General features: G+C 37.7%; 1 protein-coding gene and 1 long non-coding RNA gene across 23 annotated transcripts; one reads left to right on the forward strand and one right to left on the reverse strand.

Annotated features, from left to right (window-relative positions):
* Positions 1 to 889: 889 nt before the first annotated feature.
* Positions 890 to 5328, reverse strand: LOC127142171 (uncharacterized). Its single transcript, XR_007812657.1, has 3 exons — positions 5224 to 5328; positions 1844 to 1941; positions 890 to 1400 (listed from the first exon to the last, which is right to left on the reverse strand). It is a non-coding gene; the product is annotated as an uncharacterized LOC127142171 (long non-coding RNA).
* LOC108880020 (immunoglobulin lambda-1 light chain) lies at positions 1637 to 15722 on the forward strand. Of its 22 annotated transcripts, XM_051069342.1 has the most exons (5): positions 9455 to 9609; positions 9695 to 9960; positions 13791 to 13847; positions 14343 to 14376; positions 15192 to 15722. In XM_051069342.1, the coding sequence occupies exons 1-5, from the start codon at positions 9570 to 9572 to the stop codon at positions 15515 to 15517; spliced, it is 723 nt and encodes a 240-aa protein (XP_050925299.1). In that variant the 5' UTR covers positions 9455 to 9569; the 3' UTR covers positions 15518 to 15722. The 22 variants fall into 22 exon arrangements, with proteins under 22 accessions (XP_050925279.1, XP_050925286.1, XP_050925290.1 ...); XM_051069322.1 differs by lacking the exons at positions 9455 to 9609; positions 9695 to 9960; positions 13791 to 13847; positions 14343 to 14376; positions 15192 to 15722 and adding exons at positions 1637 to 1813; positions 1906 to 2231; positions 6063 to 6096; positions 6904 to 7434; XM_051069329.1 differs by lacking the exons at positions 9455 to 9609; positions 9695 to 9960; positions 13791 to 13847 and adding exons at positions 1664 to 1813; positions 8540 to 8865.
* Positions 15723 to 15980: the final 258 nt, after the last annotated feature.

A 15980-nucleotide genomic window follows, 5' to 3' on the forward strand; every position in this document is an offset into this window, starting at 1 on the left:
TTCGAATACTGAAACCATTTATTCATTTGTACTTTCCCCCAAATATCTCTTCATTTGTTCAGGATCCAATCTCTGTCAGATGCTCTGGGAGACCTCTACAGGCAGTTTAACTCTCTAAAAGACGAGCTGGGGAGGCTCACCACAAAGTTTGACAGAGTGGAGGCTTTTGTGGACGAGCTTAAGGACGGCAGTTATGCCTTGCCTCAGCAACCTGTACGGAGGATTCCCCCTGGTGTTGGTCTGAGGTCTCCACTGCGAGCACAGATGAGGAGTCCTAACAGAGGCATTATCATAGGGCCACCGCCGATCAGAGTGAGAAGGAGAAGGACACAGAGACCTTAAATCTGTTGCTGGTTTTGTCTGTTATAAATGCTAATGTGTTGAACAAGAGTTGATATGTTTATATATTTTTCAGGAGAAGATGATCAGTTTATATTATTTTATTGATGAGTGTGAGAAAAAATCACATAGATAAGACTGACATAGTGATGCATGGTGTAAAAATCGCCTAAAAATCTACTTATCTTTCTGTACAAAGTCACTTTCAACCACAAGGTGGCAGCATTTATCAAATTATCTCGACAGTCATCCTGCTGCTCTATGTGTAATAATTGGGCATAAAGTAACATAGTGGATGAAAATGTAGTTCAGAATTGTGAAATTATACAATATATAGACACTTTTTTCACATTTGTTAACACTGCATGATGTTTTTGAATTTGATTTGTTTATTAAAGAGATTATTGCACTTACAGTATATTAATCAACATTTGGTATATTTGCTGCATCAATCAAGCAATCTGGTTTAGAGAAGTACAGCTGTATGCAAATTCTGCATGTCACAAAACCCCCCCCCCCCCCCGCTTATTCATGTTCTGCCACAACCAGAATGAATAAATAATTGGGCAGTTTTTAAAATAAAGTAACAACACTGTCCTCCACGTCCAGGAAAATATCTACATGTTCAAAGTTTGATTTTGGACATCTGTAAGGCTAACTCAGTACAATGAATGCTAAAATGGAGTCAGTAAGATAAAACTGAATTTTGAGAATAAAGTTACAAAGTTACAAATGCATGGCAATAAACTTAATGGTGAGACATTTCTCTGTCCACAGAGCATAATAGACCAACAAAGGTCAAACAGTTTTGAATGGGAACACAAAAGTTAGTAACATGAAACGCACATAATCCAAGGGTTATATTTGAGTCATTTGCAATAATCAGGATGTTAAAATAATCAGACAGATGAGTAATAAATGACAATGAGTTTTCACTCTGAGTCAGTGAAGCGACACCTCCCCCTCTTCTCCTGCCTCTTTCCTCTGCCCCGGATGCACCTGCATACCTCCAATCTTCATTTATAGCTCCATGCAAATGAAGTGGTCAGTGTGTCAGCTCTCTGTAATACAAGAAGAAACTGTCCGTGACTGGAAAAACACTAATGTTTTTTTTGATATTCATAGGGTCAATCATAGGTAATTTACCTGTATTATGTGTAACTTGTATACATATGCAGAGAGCCAAAGCATATATCCAGCAATTAAATGTCTCTTGATGACTTGTGAAAAACTAAAAGTTCCCGCGACACAAGATAAGAAACCGACAAATGTTGGTTGAACCAAAGCTCCTCCTCCTGTCAGTCACTCTCAGTTTCAGTGTTGTGTTAAATTGCTCCTCCAGCTCCTCCTCTCCTCATCCTCCAAACCCTCTAATCTGTCAGCAGTAAGCTCACTTTCCAAGTTCCAAGGCCATTCTCAGCACACACTGACAACATGCTGGGGACCCTCTGCACTCTCATCACTGCTCTAACATGTAAGGAGGCTGACTTACTGCAGCTCTCACCTCATGTTGGATTCATCAGTCTGTGTGTTTCTCTTGACTCCATGTCATCTTGTTGTTTCCAGGTGTGAGTGGTGTGACGGTGGTGACACAGAAGCCTCCTGTTGTGACAGTGACAAAAGGAGAAACAGCCACCATGGACTGTAACCTGGGGACTGTTACTAATTATGAGGCGGTCTGGTATAAACAGATTCCAGGAGGAGTTCCTCAGTATGTACTGAGGTTTCATCATAGCTACAGCTCTGTAAGATATGGCTCTGGTTTCTCCTCTCCAAAGTTCACATCTAATCATCAGTCAACATCAGATTATCGTTTGATCATCAACACTGTGGAGGAGGGAGACTCAGCAGTCTATTACTGTAAAACATGGGACGGCTCTGTTAATGAGTACATATCACAGTGATTTACACTGTGACAAAAACCTCCTCACTAAACACTTCTGCTTTTTGAGTCTCTGACACATGTCAAGCGATAATAGAGCCATCAAACAACACTCTCTTCACAATATCACCACACAGAATGATTTTTTTTTCAAACATCTAAATGTTTTGGATTCTTACCATTTTCTATAATATCATATATTTATGTGTGCTTTGCATGTATACTAAAATAATGGGGAAAAACACCAGTAAATGTTCACTATCTCGATGCATAACTTATGAAATTGTCAAATAAAACAGACTTTATATGCTGCTCTACTATGTCACTCAAAGTTCTTATTTTATAAACAATTTACAGAAGCTCTTCTGAAAACAAAAGTTGATTTATTACCATCTGAGACATACCTGAAGGTTGACTGATACACAGCTGCTTAAACAGTTTATTAATGTGCAGCTAACTTTTTGAGAGGAACTCGTAGCTCAATAGAAATACAGAGATGATAAGTAAACTTTATTCAGTACAATATTATACTCTATTTTTTTTCTGGTGTATGTGATTATTTCAAGAAAAATATAAAAAGAAAAACAGAAAACAAAATATTAAGTAACATAGAATAATAAATATATGTATTTAGAATCAGAATCAGAATCAGAAATTAGAAGAAGTAAGGTAATAACAAAATAATAATAATAATAATAGTAATAATATAACCCAAAATCTTAAACTATAAAGATACAGAAATATAAAAATATACCCCATCGCTAATAAAACAATATGGACATATTTAATATTTACATGCTATTCACATTTTGTACAGCAGAATTATTGGTTATTGAACATGGGTGGAGAAAAATGTCCAGAGATCAATCAATTGACAGACTGATTCTTAACGGAGGGTGTGAAGAGTTGTCCAATATAGTCCTTATTTTGGACAACATTCTGCCCTCTGACACTACTGTCAGAAAATCCAGCTCTCCTCCCACAACATGGCTGGCTTTGCAGATTAGCTTATTCAGTCTGTTGGCATCCTTCACTCATAAAATATCTTAAGCATCATCCGGCAGATGTTGAAGGACCTCAGCTGCCTCAGAAAACAGAGATGGCTCTGACCCTTCCTGTAGAGGGCGTCAGTGTTTTTGGTCCAGTCCTGTTTGTCGTCAAAGTACACCCCTAAATACTTGTACTCCTCCACAATGTCCATGTTGACCCCACCGATGGAAACAGGGGTCACTGGAGCCCTAGTTCTCTTCATGTCCACTACTAGTTCCTTAGTCTTTGCCACGTTGAGCTGCAGATGGTTCTGCTCACACCAAGTGACAAAGTTATCCACCACAGCCCTGGACTATTTAATAAGGTGTTGTAGTTTGTTCATGAATGAAATCTGTGTTGAGTGTTGAAACTCCTCCCCCTCCACTTCTCCTCTCCTCAGTGTCTTTATAAGCTTCAGTCTCTCTTCTCCTCACACTCCAACCCTGCTCACCTCTCAGCTGGACAGTAAGAGACGTTTACACCACACACTGACAACATGCTGGGGACCCTCTGCACTCTCATCACTGCTCTAACATGTAAGATATTCTTCTCATTCCTTTGACAAACCAGATTATCAGACATGAACCTTTCACTCATGTATTTCTCTGTGTGTGTCGACAGATGTTGATGCAGCAAAAGTGCTGACCCAGACGCCTGCTGTCCACACAGTTTCTACAGGACAAGAGGTTGTTCTCAACTGTAACATTCAGAGACCTGAAAGCTATTATGTCAGTTGGTATAAACAGGTTCCTGGTAAAACTCAGTATGTTCTGAAATTTTACCATTCTGAAAGTTCACCCAGCTTTGGAACAGGATTCTCCTCAAACAGATTCAACTCTAAAGCCTCATCAAACATAGATTACCAGTTCATCATTAAGCGTGCAGAGGCAGGAGACACAGCAGTCTATTACTGTCAAACATGGGATGACTCTGCTAAGGAGACTGTATCACAGTGATTTACACTGTGACAAAAACCTCCTCACTAAACACTTCCTCTTTTTGACTCTCAGACACATGTTGACAAGAAGTGCATCCATCAATAAATGGTCGATATAACAACACTACATGTGACCAAAAACCAGTTTCCAGCTTCCTCACTGAAACTTCACCACAATTTAATATATTAATGCCAGTTATTGTCATATTTCTGAACTCTCTCAATGGATTCTCACATCATCCCATAAAGATATATTATTCATAGTAACTTGTTCTTTTATACTTACTTGTTCTTCTCATATATACCTTAGCACTGACAAAAGATAAACTCCACTAAAAACATATTTCTAAAACACAGAACTATAATATGTTGCATAAATCAGTGTCTGAATTCTAATGTCTAATATAATTAAACAGAGATGTTTCATTCATTTGATAGAAATCATCTGGTTCACATGTAGTGATGTTTGTTTGTCCAGCTCACAACCAACTAAAACACAAAGATGACAGTAACAGTTCCTTAATGTGCAGCTGAAACACAACCAGATAAAAATGAGGTCGAGTAAATTCAGAGTTTCATGATTTCTTTCCAGATTTACCAAAGAAATTTGTTGAGGAAGCAATAGTGGGTTATTTTAACAAGTCTGAAGTGAAATAAGATTAGGTGCTGTAAACTTATTTAAATCTTTTATTTTTATTTGACTATATCAACGAATACATACAATATACAAATGATATGATCATTGTAATGTCACGTATTTGTTTTCCTATTGATTTGCTGCAAAACACATGAAATTAACCCATGCATATTCAGCAAAGCTCCTCCTCCTGTCAGTCACTCTCAGTTTCAGTGTTGTATTAAATTGCTCCTCCAGCTCCTCCTCTCCTCATCCTCCAAACCCTCTAATCTGTCAGCAGTAAACTCACTTTCCAAGTTCCAAGACCATTCTCAGCACACACTGACAACATGCTGGGGACCCTCTGCACTCTCATCACTGCTCTAACATGTAAGAAGGCTGACTTACTGCAGCTCTCACCTCATGTTGGATTCATCAGTCTGTGTGTTTCTCTTAACTCCATGTCATCTTCTTGTTTCCAGGTGTGAGTGGTGTGACGGTGGTGACACAGAAGCCTCCTGTTGTGACAGTGACAAAAGGAGAGACAGTCACCATAGATTGTAATGCCATAGATGGACCTCGCTTGTATAAACAGGTTCCAGGAGGAGTTCCTCAGTTTGTTCTGAATTTTTATCACACCTGGAGTTCCCCAACTTATGGCTCTGGTTTCTCCTCTCCCAAAATCACAGTAAATCATCAGTCCAATTCAGATTATCGTTTGACTATCAGCAATGTAGAAGAGCAAGATTCAGCAGTCTATTACTGTCACACATGGGATGACTCTGCTAAGGAGAACGTATCACAGTGATTTACACTGTGACAAAAACCTCCTCAACCTCCTCAATTCACTAAACCTGTAGTAAAAGAAGAAATGATTCAAAACAAACCTCCTCCTCCTCTAGATACTAAAAATGGATTAATGGAACATGGATTACTTTGAAAAACAAAATAACATTTGAACAAACCTTGCTGGACTGACTGAATGATGTTTTAGTAAGACAACAATTGAACATCATCACTCTGAATTCAGTGAAGATATTTAGACTCAACATGTCCATCATGAAAATAAATGGATGCAGCAGAAAATTCAGAATAAAATCCACAAGTGCATCAGTGTGGTGGAATATAAACAGACTGATGAAGGGAATGAGATGTTGACAGTGAAAGTTGGTCTCAACAGGATGTTTCACTTCCACTCCCCTCATTAGTGAGAGTCAGGAGGTTTTTGTACAGCCATGTGTACAAACTGAATCACTGTGGTATTCGGACAAGGCACCAAGCTGATTGTGACAGGTAAGTACTTTTTAACTGATCATTAAACAACACTGATTTTCTATTTCTGGCTCAAATTGATAGAAAATTATAGATTTATGTGTTATATCTTGTTATATCAGTGAAAAATAGATGTTGCTTGAAATCAGCTTTGATACCAGACTGTCTCTTTGAAGGCAAGAGAAAGATCTGCAAATAATCACAATATTTGAAATATTTTTCTACAAATGCTTCACAGTTTGATGGTGGTTCAGCACGTTTTAATGGATGAAAAACATTTACAACATTGGGCTCAATTATTTTCACAATTTCTGACAAGATTTAACATTTCCTTATGTTAAATGAACTGTCAAGAGTATTTCATGTTGCAATATCAATACAGAATTACTGTGTTTGCAATGTTTATTTTTACAGAGTTAAGGGATAATTCAAAATCTGCTTGATTTTTATTTTGGCTTTTTAAAATTAATAATTTTTTGTTCTTAAATTGTTTGATTGACACTGAAAAAGAAATGTTCCTGGTATACATTAATTTGTCACAGTAACTGAAATGATTTTAGTAGAATTTTGAAAGACACAGAACTTTTAAAATTTGTTTCCATCATAAAAATTATGCTAAATTACTGAAAATATTTCTAAGTTTGAGACTGATTGTTTTTTTAATGGAACACAACTAATATTTCAAGTGATGATGATGTTATTTATGTTTCACTTCTTCAGTGTGATATTATCAAATCAGAAATGTAATGATTTAATCTGTTACTGTCATGCTGTGTATTAATAATTTGACACCCAGTCATGTTATTAATGTGGTCCATGTGTTTTCAGGCTCCAGCCTCTCTCCTCCTGTCCTGACAGTCTTCCCTCCGCCCAGTGCTGAGCTCCAGTCCAACAAAGCCTCTCTGGTCTGTCTGTCCAGTCAGTCTGTGCCTTTTGCAGATGTGACCTGGTTGGTTGCTGGGAATCCAGTGAGCAGTGGGATCTCTACCAGCACCGCTGTTCAGCAACCAGACCAGACTTTCCAAATCAGCAGCTATCTGGCTATCCAGACCTCAGACTGGAACATGGATAAGCTTTACACATGTAAAGTGTCTTTGGGCTCCCAGACTTCACAGAAAGACATCAACAAGTCAGGCTGTCCCACTGAAGAATAGAAGAGAAGCAGAACCAGTGTTTTAAATCTGCTTCTTTACTGTTTGTGCTGTTTGCTCATTACAAGGTTTACATGTTAGAAGAGATGTGTCTGCATGCTTGTAATAAATGTTGTGACAGTTAGGTGGAGGTGTTGTATCAGCTTTGCATTTGTTTCTGCATTTTTCATCATTCATTCATTGAAATAAAAACTCTGTGATCAGAAAATTGTCTGTATTTATTTGTATTCATGGAAACATCATTTACAGCAAAAACATCTGAACAGCAATAAGTTTCACAAGATTTGATTTTCATATCATTAGCAATTACAGATCCATAAAACACAGGTAATAGACTATTTCTAGTTGATTCTTACATCAGTAAACACATTGTTTAAAAAAACTGCTACTTTTTAAATATTTATTTTTCCAATAAAACATCAATGTTCTGCAGTATCAGTATTTTTTCTGTTTGTAGTTGTTTTCAATAGTTTTGAAACATTTGAGCAATCAGATAAAATGAGAAACAACTGAAACTGAGTTTTCATCCTCTGTCAGTGAAGCATCACCTCTCTACTCCTCCCCCTCTTCCTTCCCACAATGCACCTGCAGGCCTCTACCCCCAATTTATTGCTTCATGTAAATGAAGAGGTCAAGTGTGAGGCATCTGTAAAATAAGACAAAACTGTCCCTGACTGGAAACACACTGATGTTTTTATCATTTTGTCGGTCACAGACAATTTACCTCTGATGTGTGTAAATTATCTTCATGTGCAGAGTCAAAGTCTATATCCTCAAAAAGATTATTCTTGTTGACTCATGAAAATCTTGTGAATTAGATAATTGTTTTAAAAAATGTATCATCAGTTAAATGATTAAAAATGACAAAACTTAAAAAAAAAAAAAATCATTGTAAACGGCAATGTTTTTTTTGACATCATGACATTGTATTCTCAAATTAAAGTATTAAACTGTGCTCAAATTAACAGATCAATTAATGACATGTCCCCCCAAAGAAAAGAAAAGACCAACAACCAGGCAGATTTAGGCAAAGCTCCTCCTCCTGTCAGTCACTCTCAGTTTCAGTGTTGTATTAAATTGCTCCTCCAGCTCCTCCTCTCCTCATCCTCCAAACCCTCTAATCTGTCAGCAGTAAGCTCACTTTCCAAGTTCCAAGTCCATTCTCAGCACACACTGACAACATGCTGGGGACCCTCTGCACTCTCATCACTGCTCTAACATGTAAGGAGGCTGACTTACTGCAGCTCTCACCTCATGTTGGATTCATCAGTCTGTGTGTTTCTCTTGACTTCATGTCATCTTCTTGTTTCCAGGTGTGAGTGGTGTGACGGTGGTGACACAGAAGCCTCCTATCGTGACAGTGAGGAAAGGAGAGACAGTCACCATGGACTGTAACCTGGGGACTGTTACTAATGATGCTGCTCGCTGGTATAAACAGATTCCAGGAGGAGTTCCTCAGTTTGTACTGATATTTAAGCATAGCTACAGCTCTGTAGAGTATGGCTCTGGTTTCTCGTCTCCCAAATTCACATCTAATCATCAGTCAACATCAGATTATCGTTTGATCATCAACACTGTGGAGGAGGGAGACTCAGCAGTCTATTACTGTAAAACATGGGACAGCTCTGTTAAGGAGTACGTATCACAGTGATTTACACTGTGACAAAAACCTCCTCACTAAACACTTCTGCTTTTTGAGCCCTGGCACAGAGAAGCTTTCAGCCAAATATAGAGACAGTGCACACTTTCTAAACTATTTCTACATGAAACCTCACAACTGCCTGTTGTTGGGTGTTATTTGTGATTTATTACTGTAACAACAATAAAAAACACTAATACATTTAAGCCACTAAAATGTAAGTCTTGTATTTAGATGGTTGATGATTGACAGAATTTTTTGCTGCAGTGAAATGAAAGTTATTTAACTAAATTAATCTTACTTCATTAGAGAGGCCCAAAGCTATAGAGTTATGTGTTATGTAGTGTTTGATTATTTAAAAACATATATAATGCAGAATGTTGATAAACTGACCACCTAAGGATTTAAATTTTTTCTGAAATAATAGGAATCTGAGAATATGTTTCATGAATTTTTGGAATTAAAAGAAAATGAAAGCCATAGTAAAGAGAAATAGTAAGATATAGTAAGAGATATGTAAAACCACACCATTGATTCATGAACGAGAACTGGTTGTGTGTAATTAATGAGTGTTGAAACTCCTCCTCCTCCACTTCTCCTCTCCTCAGTGTCTTTATAAGCTTCAGTCTCTCTTCTCCTCACACTCCAACCCTGCTCACCTCTCAGCTGGACAGTAAGAGACGTTTACACCACACACTGACAACATGCTGGGGACCCTCTGCACTCTCATCACTGCTCTAACATGTAAGATATTCTTCTCATTCCTTTGACAAACCAGATTATCAGACATGAACCTTTCACTCATGTATTTCTCTGTGTGTGTTGACAGATGTTGATGCAGCAAAAGTGCTGACCCAGACGCCTGCTGTCCACACAGTTTCTACAGGACAAGAGGTTGTTCTCAACTGTAACATTCAGAGACCTGAAAACTATTATGTCAGTTGGTATAAACAGGTTCCTGGTAAAACTCAGTATGTTCTCAGATTTTACCATGAACACAGTTCACCCAGCTTTGGAACAGGATTCTCCTCAGACAGATTCAACTCTAAAGCCTCATCAAACATAGATTACCAGTTCATCATTAAGCGTGCAGAGGCAGGAGACACAGCAGTCTATTACTGTCAAACATGGGATGACTCTGCTAAGGAGACTGTATCACAGTGATTCACACTGTGACAAAAACCTCCTCACTAAACACTTCCTCTTTTTGAATCTCTGAGACATGGTGACATGAAGTGCATCCATCAATAAATGCTCTATAACAACACCACATGTGACCAAAAACCAGTTTCTTCAGTCCATTCTTAGTTCACTGAAAATCCATCACAACTGACTTGACTTAACATTACATTCAACTATACTATTTATGCCTGCTGTTACACTGACAAAGGATGAACTACACTAAATGCGAATCACTAAAACAGAGAGCTGTGATACATCTGAAATCTGTCTGTATACTAATGTCTAATTTAATTTGATCTACAAATTCTAATTCCAAAGCAACACCTGCATTGAGTAAAGCTGCAGGCTATCTTTTTCACATTGTCAAAGTTTGTGAAAAATACATTTTGTTTAATGTAGATAACGGATACAGATTAGATGTTCATTTCCGCAGACAAATAAGAGGCCAACAAATGTTACAAATCATGTAGATTTAGGCAAAGCTCCTCCTCCTGTCAGTCACTCTCAGTTTCAGTGTTGTATTAAATTGCTCCTCCAGCTCCTCCTCTCCTCATCCTCCAAACCCTCTAATCTGTCAGCAGTAAGCTCACTTTCCAAGTTCCAAGGCCATTCTCAGCACACACTGACAACATGCTGGGGACCCTCTGCACTCTCATCACTGCTCTAACATGTAAGGAGGCTGAATTACTGCAGCTCTCACCTCATGTTGGATTCATCAGTCTGTGTGTTTCTCTTGACTCCATGTCATCTTGTTGTTTCCAGGTGTGAGTGGTGTGACAGTGGTGACACAGAAGCCTCCTGTTGTGACGGTGACAAAAGGAGAGACAGTCACCATGGACTGTAACCTGGGGACTGTTACTAATAGTGCTGCTCGCTGGTATAAACAGATTCCAGGAGGAGTTCCTCAGTATGTACTGAGGTGGTATCATAGCTGGAGCTCTGTATATTATGGCTCTGGTTTCTCCTCTCCAAAATTCACATCTAATCATCAGTCAAAGTCAGATTATCGTTTGATCATCAACACTGTGGAGGAGGGAGACTCAGCAGTCTATTACTGTCAAACATGGGACAGCTCTGTTGATGAGGTCGCATCACAGTGATTTACACTGTGACAAAAACCTCCTCACTTAATACTTCTGCTTTGTGAGTCTCTGACACATATGAACAGATAACTGAGCCATCAAATAACACTCTGTGTAAAACACCACCATATACAAGTTTTTGTAGTGCTCCCCTCAGTAATCATGTCTATAAGGGCAGGGCTTTTGGGTTCTTTTAATGTACTTATACAATGTATTTTAACCCTGATTAACTCAGTTTTAACTATTATCTTGGATCTCTTTTTACAGTGTACACAGGCAGTTTCGTTAAACCTACCTATTGTGAACTTACCTTTTACTTTACAATTTTAATAAAGATTTTAGTCAAATGTGTATGTATGTCTCTTTCAGGATTAAATTATTCCCTCTTTGAATAATAAAGTCACAGTCATCAATTATTTACTTAATGAAAGAATGAGTTTTGATTTGAAGGGAAAACAATAAAATAACAATATGAATAATCTTCAAAACCTCAAAATTAAATTTCCCTCTCTTCAGGAAACACACTATTAAAACACTGTAAGTGCATAAGCAAAACACACACTTATTATATTCAATTGAAAACTTAAATCAACGAACGTCAAGGTCATTTAAACTCAACAAATACAAATAGTGGGCCCACAAACACCTGACACACCTGCCCTCTAAAGCCTGCAAAACTAAAACAGTTTAAAACAAAATATAAAGTTGCAGGCCTGGTGCGGTGCTTGTGTTCGTTGTGGCTCAAACTTAATGGCCCTTAAGCTCCTCGGTGAGCAAAATAAAAGTTAGTACCTGGTTTAACGTTCTTGGCCTATCTGCTGTCCGCAGTCACAGGTGCAGATTCAGCATCACGTTAGCATCTCATCACGATCTCCGTCGGTTGTCTTTTCTCTTCCCGCGTCTCCAGAAGAATGCAGAGTAAAGCACTGGTTTCTCACTGGTTACTTCAGCTCTGTCTGAGTCTTTGCTTACTTCAGGTCGAAGCAGCAGCTCCTTCAACACGTTCAACTGAATAAATTAAACTTCAACTATCCCACATCTGCTCATGTGTAATGAACTGACACGAGGCTATACCATGGATGTATTACGAGTAGCTTAGCTTTAGCCTTAGCGCCAAATATAAACAGTCTCATAACTTCGCGTTGAAATTCCTCCTGTTTCCACTGTATGCAGCTTGTCCTCTTAACTGACTGTTGTGCCAACAATCTTGTGCTATAAGTTACACACTGGTTTCTGCGCTCTACACTTATAACTTACAATACAGAAGTTCCCTGTATCGCGTTCACATTAGCTTTATTTCCCTGTTTTCCCCATTGCTGTCCGTTCCCCTCTCTCTCCCGGGCTGAAACACCTGAGACACCTGACGCCCCTGCTACATATTCACCCTATAAATGCTGGTTCAGATCATTTCCAGGAAAACATTGCATCTTTTTTTAACAAACCATAACACATCACATATTCAAAATGATTTAAAACTTTTTTTTTTTAAACTAAACCATATTTGAATCATCTTAATGCTATTTATTCTATAGCATAATCAACCTTTATAAGCACATTTTTACCTGGGTTACATTTTGTTGTTGTTTTTCGTCAAATCTAAATGTATTGGATTCTTGTTATTTAACACCATTATGTGTGTTTTGCATAATACTAAAATTATGGGAAAAGGACCAGTAAATGCTCACTACCTCCATGCATAACTTCTGAAATGATCAAATAATACAGACTTTTTATAACTTCTTAAGTCATAAAAAGTTTACAGGAGCTGTTCTGAAAACACAAAAACTGAGAATTTTTTCTTAAGAGAAATCCTCTGGTTCACAGGTTGTTACACTTCCAGCTGCAGTCAAAGTGAGACATACCTGAAGGTCAACTGATACACAGCTGCTTAAATAGTTTGTCAATGTACAACTAAAACACAAGACTAATTAGTGTAGAAAATGAGTGAGATGAGAATTGAACTTTTTTCAGTCTACATTCTGCCAATGATGCAGTTTACCTCATTTGATTTGCACTTTTGCAAGAACTTCAAAACATAAACATAAAAACCAATGACAATATATTCATTCCATGATCTCTATGACTATTTCAAAAATAATATACAAAGAAAAATAGAATGAAATCTGTATTGAGTGTTGAAACTCCTCCTCCTCCACTTCTCCTCTCCTCAGTGTCTTTATAAGCTTCAGTCTCTCTTCTCCTCACACTCCAACCCTGCTCACCTCTCAGCTGGACAGTAAGAGACGTTTACACCACACACTGACAACATGCTGGGGACCCTCTGCACTCTCATCACTGCTCTAACATGTAAGATATTCTTCTCATTCCTTTGACAAACCAGATTATCAGACATGAACCTTTCACTCATGTATTTCTCTGTGTGTGTTGACAGATGTTGATGCAGCAAAAGTGCTGACCCAGACGCCTGCTGTCCACACAGTTTCTACAGGACAAGAGGTTGTTCTCAACTGTAACATTCAGAGATATGATGGAAATTATGTCAGATGGTACAAACAGGTTCCTGGTGGGGCTCCTCAGTATGTTCTGAGCTTTTACCATGGGGACAGTTCACTCAGCTTTGGAACAGGATTCTCCTCAGACAGATTCAACTCTAAATCCTCATCAAACATAGATTACCAGTTCATCATTAAGCGTGCAGAGGCAGGAGACTCTGCTGTCTATTACTGTCAAACATGGGATGACTCTGCTTCTGCAGCTGTATCACAATGATTCACACTGTGACAAAAACCTCAGTGAAAGACTTATTGCAGATTTGAATGAATCCTGACCAAAATCAATGAATTCAATTCACTAAACCTGTAGTAAAAGAAGAAATGTTTCAAAACAAACTCCTCTAGATACTAAAAATGGATTAATGGAACATGGATTACTTTGAAAAACAAAATAACATTTGAACAAACCTTGCTGGACTGACTGAATGATGTTTTAGTAAGACAACAATTGAACATCATCACTCTGAATTCAGAGAAGATATTTAGACTCAACATGTCCATCATGAAAATAAAAGGATGCAGCAGAAAATTCAGAATAAAATCCACAAGTGCATCAGTGTGGTGGAATATAAACAGACTGATGAAGGGAATGAGATGTTGACAGTGAAAGTTGGTCTCAACAGGATGTTTCACTTCCACTCCCCTCATTAGTGAGTCAGGAGGTTTTTGTACAGCCATGTGTACAAACTGAATCACTGTGGTATTCGGACAAGGCACCAAGCTGATTGTGACAGGTAAGTACTTTTTAACTGATCATTAAACAAGTCTGATTTTCTATTTCTGGCTCAAATTGATAGAAAATTATAGATTTATATGTTACTTCTTGTTTAAACATTTAACATGTTGTTCAGTGAATAATAGATGATGTTTGAAATCAGCTTTGATACCAGACTGTGTCTTTGAAGGCAAGAGAAAGATCTGCAAATGATCACAATATTTGAAATATTTTTCTACAAATGCTTCACAGTTTGATGGTGGTTCAGCACGTTTTAATGGATGAAAAACATTTACAACATTGGGCTCAATTATTTTCACAATTTCTGACAAGATTTAACATTTCCTTATGTTAAATGAACTGTCAAGAGTATTTCACACTGTAATATCAATATGGAATTACTGTGTTTGCAATGTTTATTTTTACAGAGTTAAGGCATAATTCAAAATTTGCTTGATTTTCATTTTGGCTTTTTAAAATTAATTATTTTTGATCTTAAATTGTTTGATTGACACTGAAAAAGAAATGTTCCTGGTGTACATTAATTTGTCACAGTAACTGAAATTATTTTAGCAGAATTTTGAAAGACACAGAACTTTTAAAAATTTGTTTCCATCATAAAAATTATGCTAAATTACTGAAAATATTTCTAAGATCATTTTTTTAAATGGAACATAACTAATATTTCAAGTGATGATGATGTTATTTTTTGTTTTGCTTCTTCAGTGTGATATTATCAAATCAGAAATGTAATGATTTAATCTGTTACTGTCATGTTGTGTATTAATAATTTGATTCCCAGTCATGTTATTAATGTGGTCCATGTGTTTTCAGGCTCCAGCCTCTCTCCTCCTGTCCTGACAGTCTTCCCTCCGCCCAGTGCTGAGCTCCAGTCCAACAAAGCCTCTCTGGTCTGTCTGTCCAGTCAGTCTGTGCCTTTCGCAGATGTGACCTGGTTGGTTGCTGGGAATCCAGTGAGCAGTGGGATCTCTACCAGCACCGCTGTTCAGCAACCAGACCAGACTTTCCAAATCAGCAGCTATCTGGCCATCCAGACCTCAGACTGGAACATGGATAAGCTTTACACATGTAAAGTGTCTTTGGGCTCCCAGACTTCACAGAAAGACATCAACAAGTCAGGCTGTCCCACTGAAGAATAGAAGAGAAGCAGAACCAGTGTTTTAAATCTGCTTCTTTACTGTTTGTGCTGTTTGCTCATTACAAGGTTTACATGTTAGAAGAGATGTGTCTGCATGCTTGTAATAAATGTTGTGACAGTTAGGTGGAGGTGTTGTATCAGCTTTGCATTTGTTTCTGCATTTTTCATCATTCATTCATTGAAATAAAAACTCTGTGATCAGAAAATTATCTGTATTTGTATTCATGGAAACATCACTTACAGCAAAAACAAACAAAAAAAAAATTTCACTGGATTCTATTTAGTTGCAGTGTATTTAGGACACACTGATAACACATATACATCTGTTTGTATCTTGAATATGTGCTACTAATTTTGATTATGTGTCAGATTGATTGTTTGAATGAACAGAAAAAAACGTTAGCGGCAACTGAAACTGAGTTTTCATCCTCCATCAGTGAAGCATCACCTCTCTACTCCTCCCT

The sequence above is a fragment of the Lates calcarifer genome, unplaced genomic scaffold, assembly GCF_001640805.2.
Source record: "Lates calcarifer isolate ASB-BC8 unplaced genomic scaffold, TLL_Latcal_v3 _unitig_818_quiver_880, whole genome shotgun sequence".
NCBI lineage: Eukaryota > Metazoa > Chordata > Actinopteri > Centropomidae > Lates > Lates calcarifer.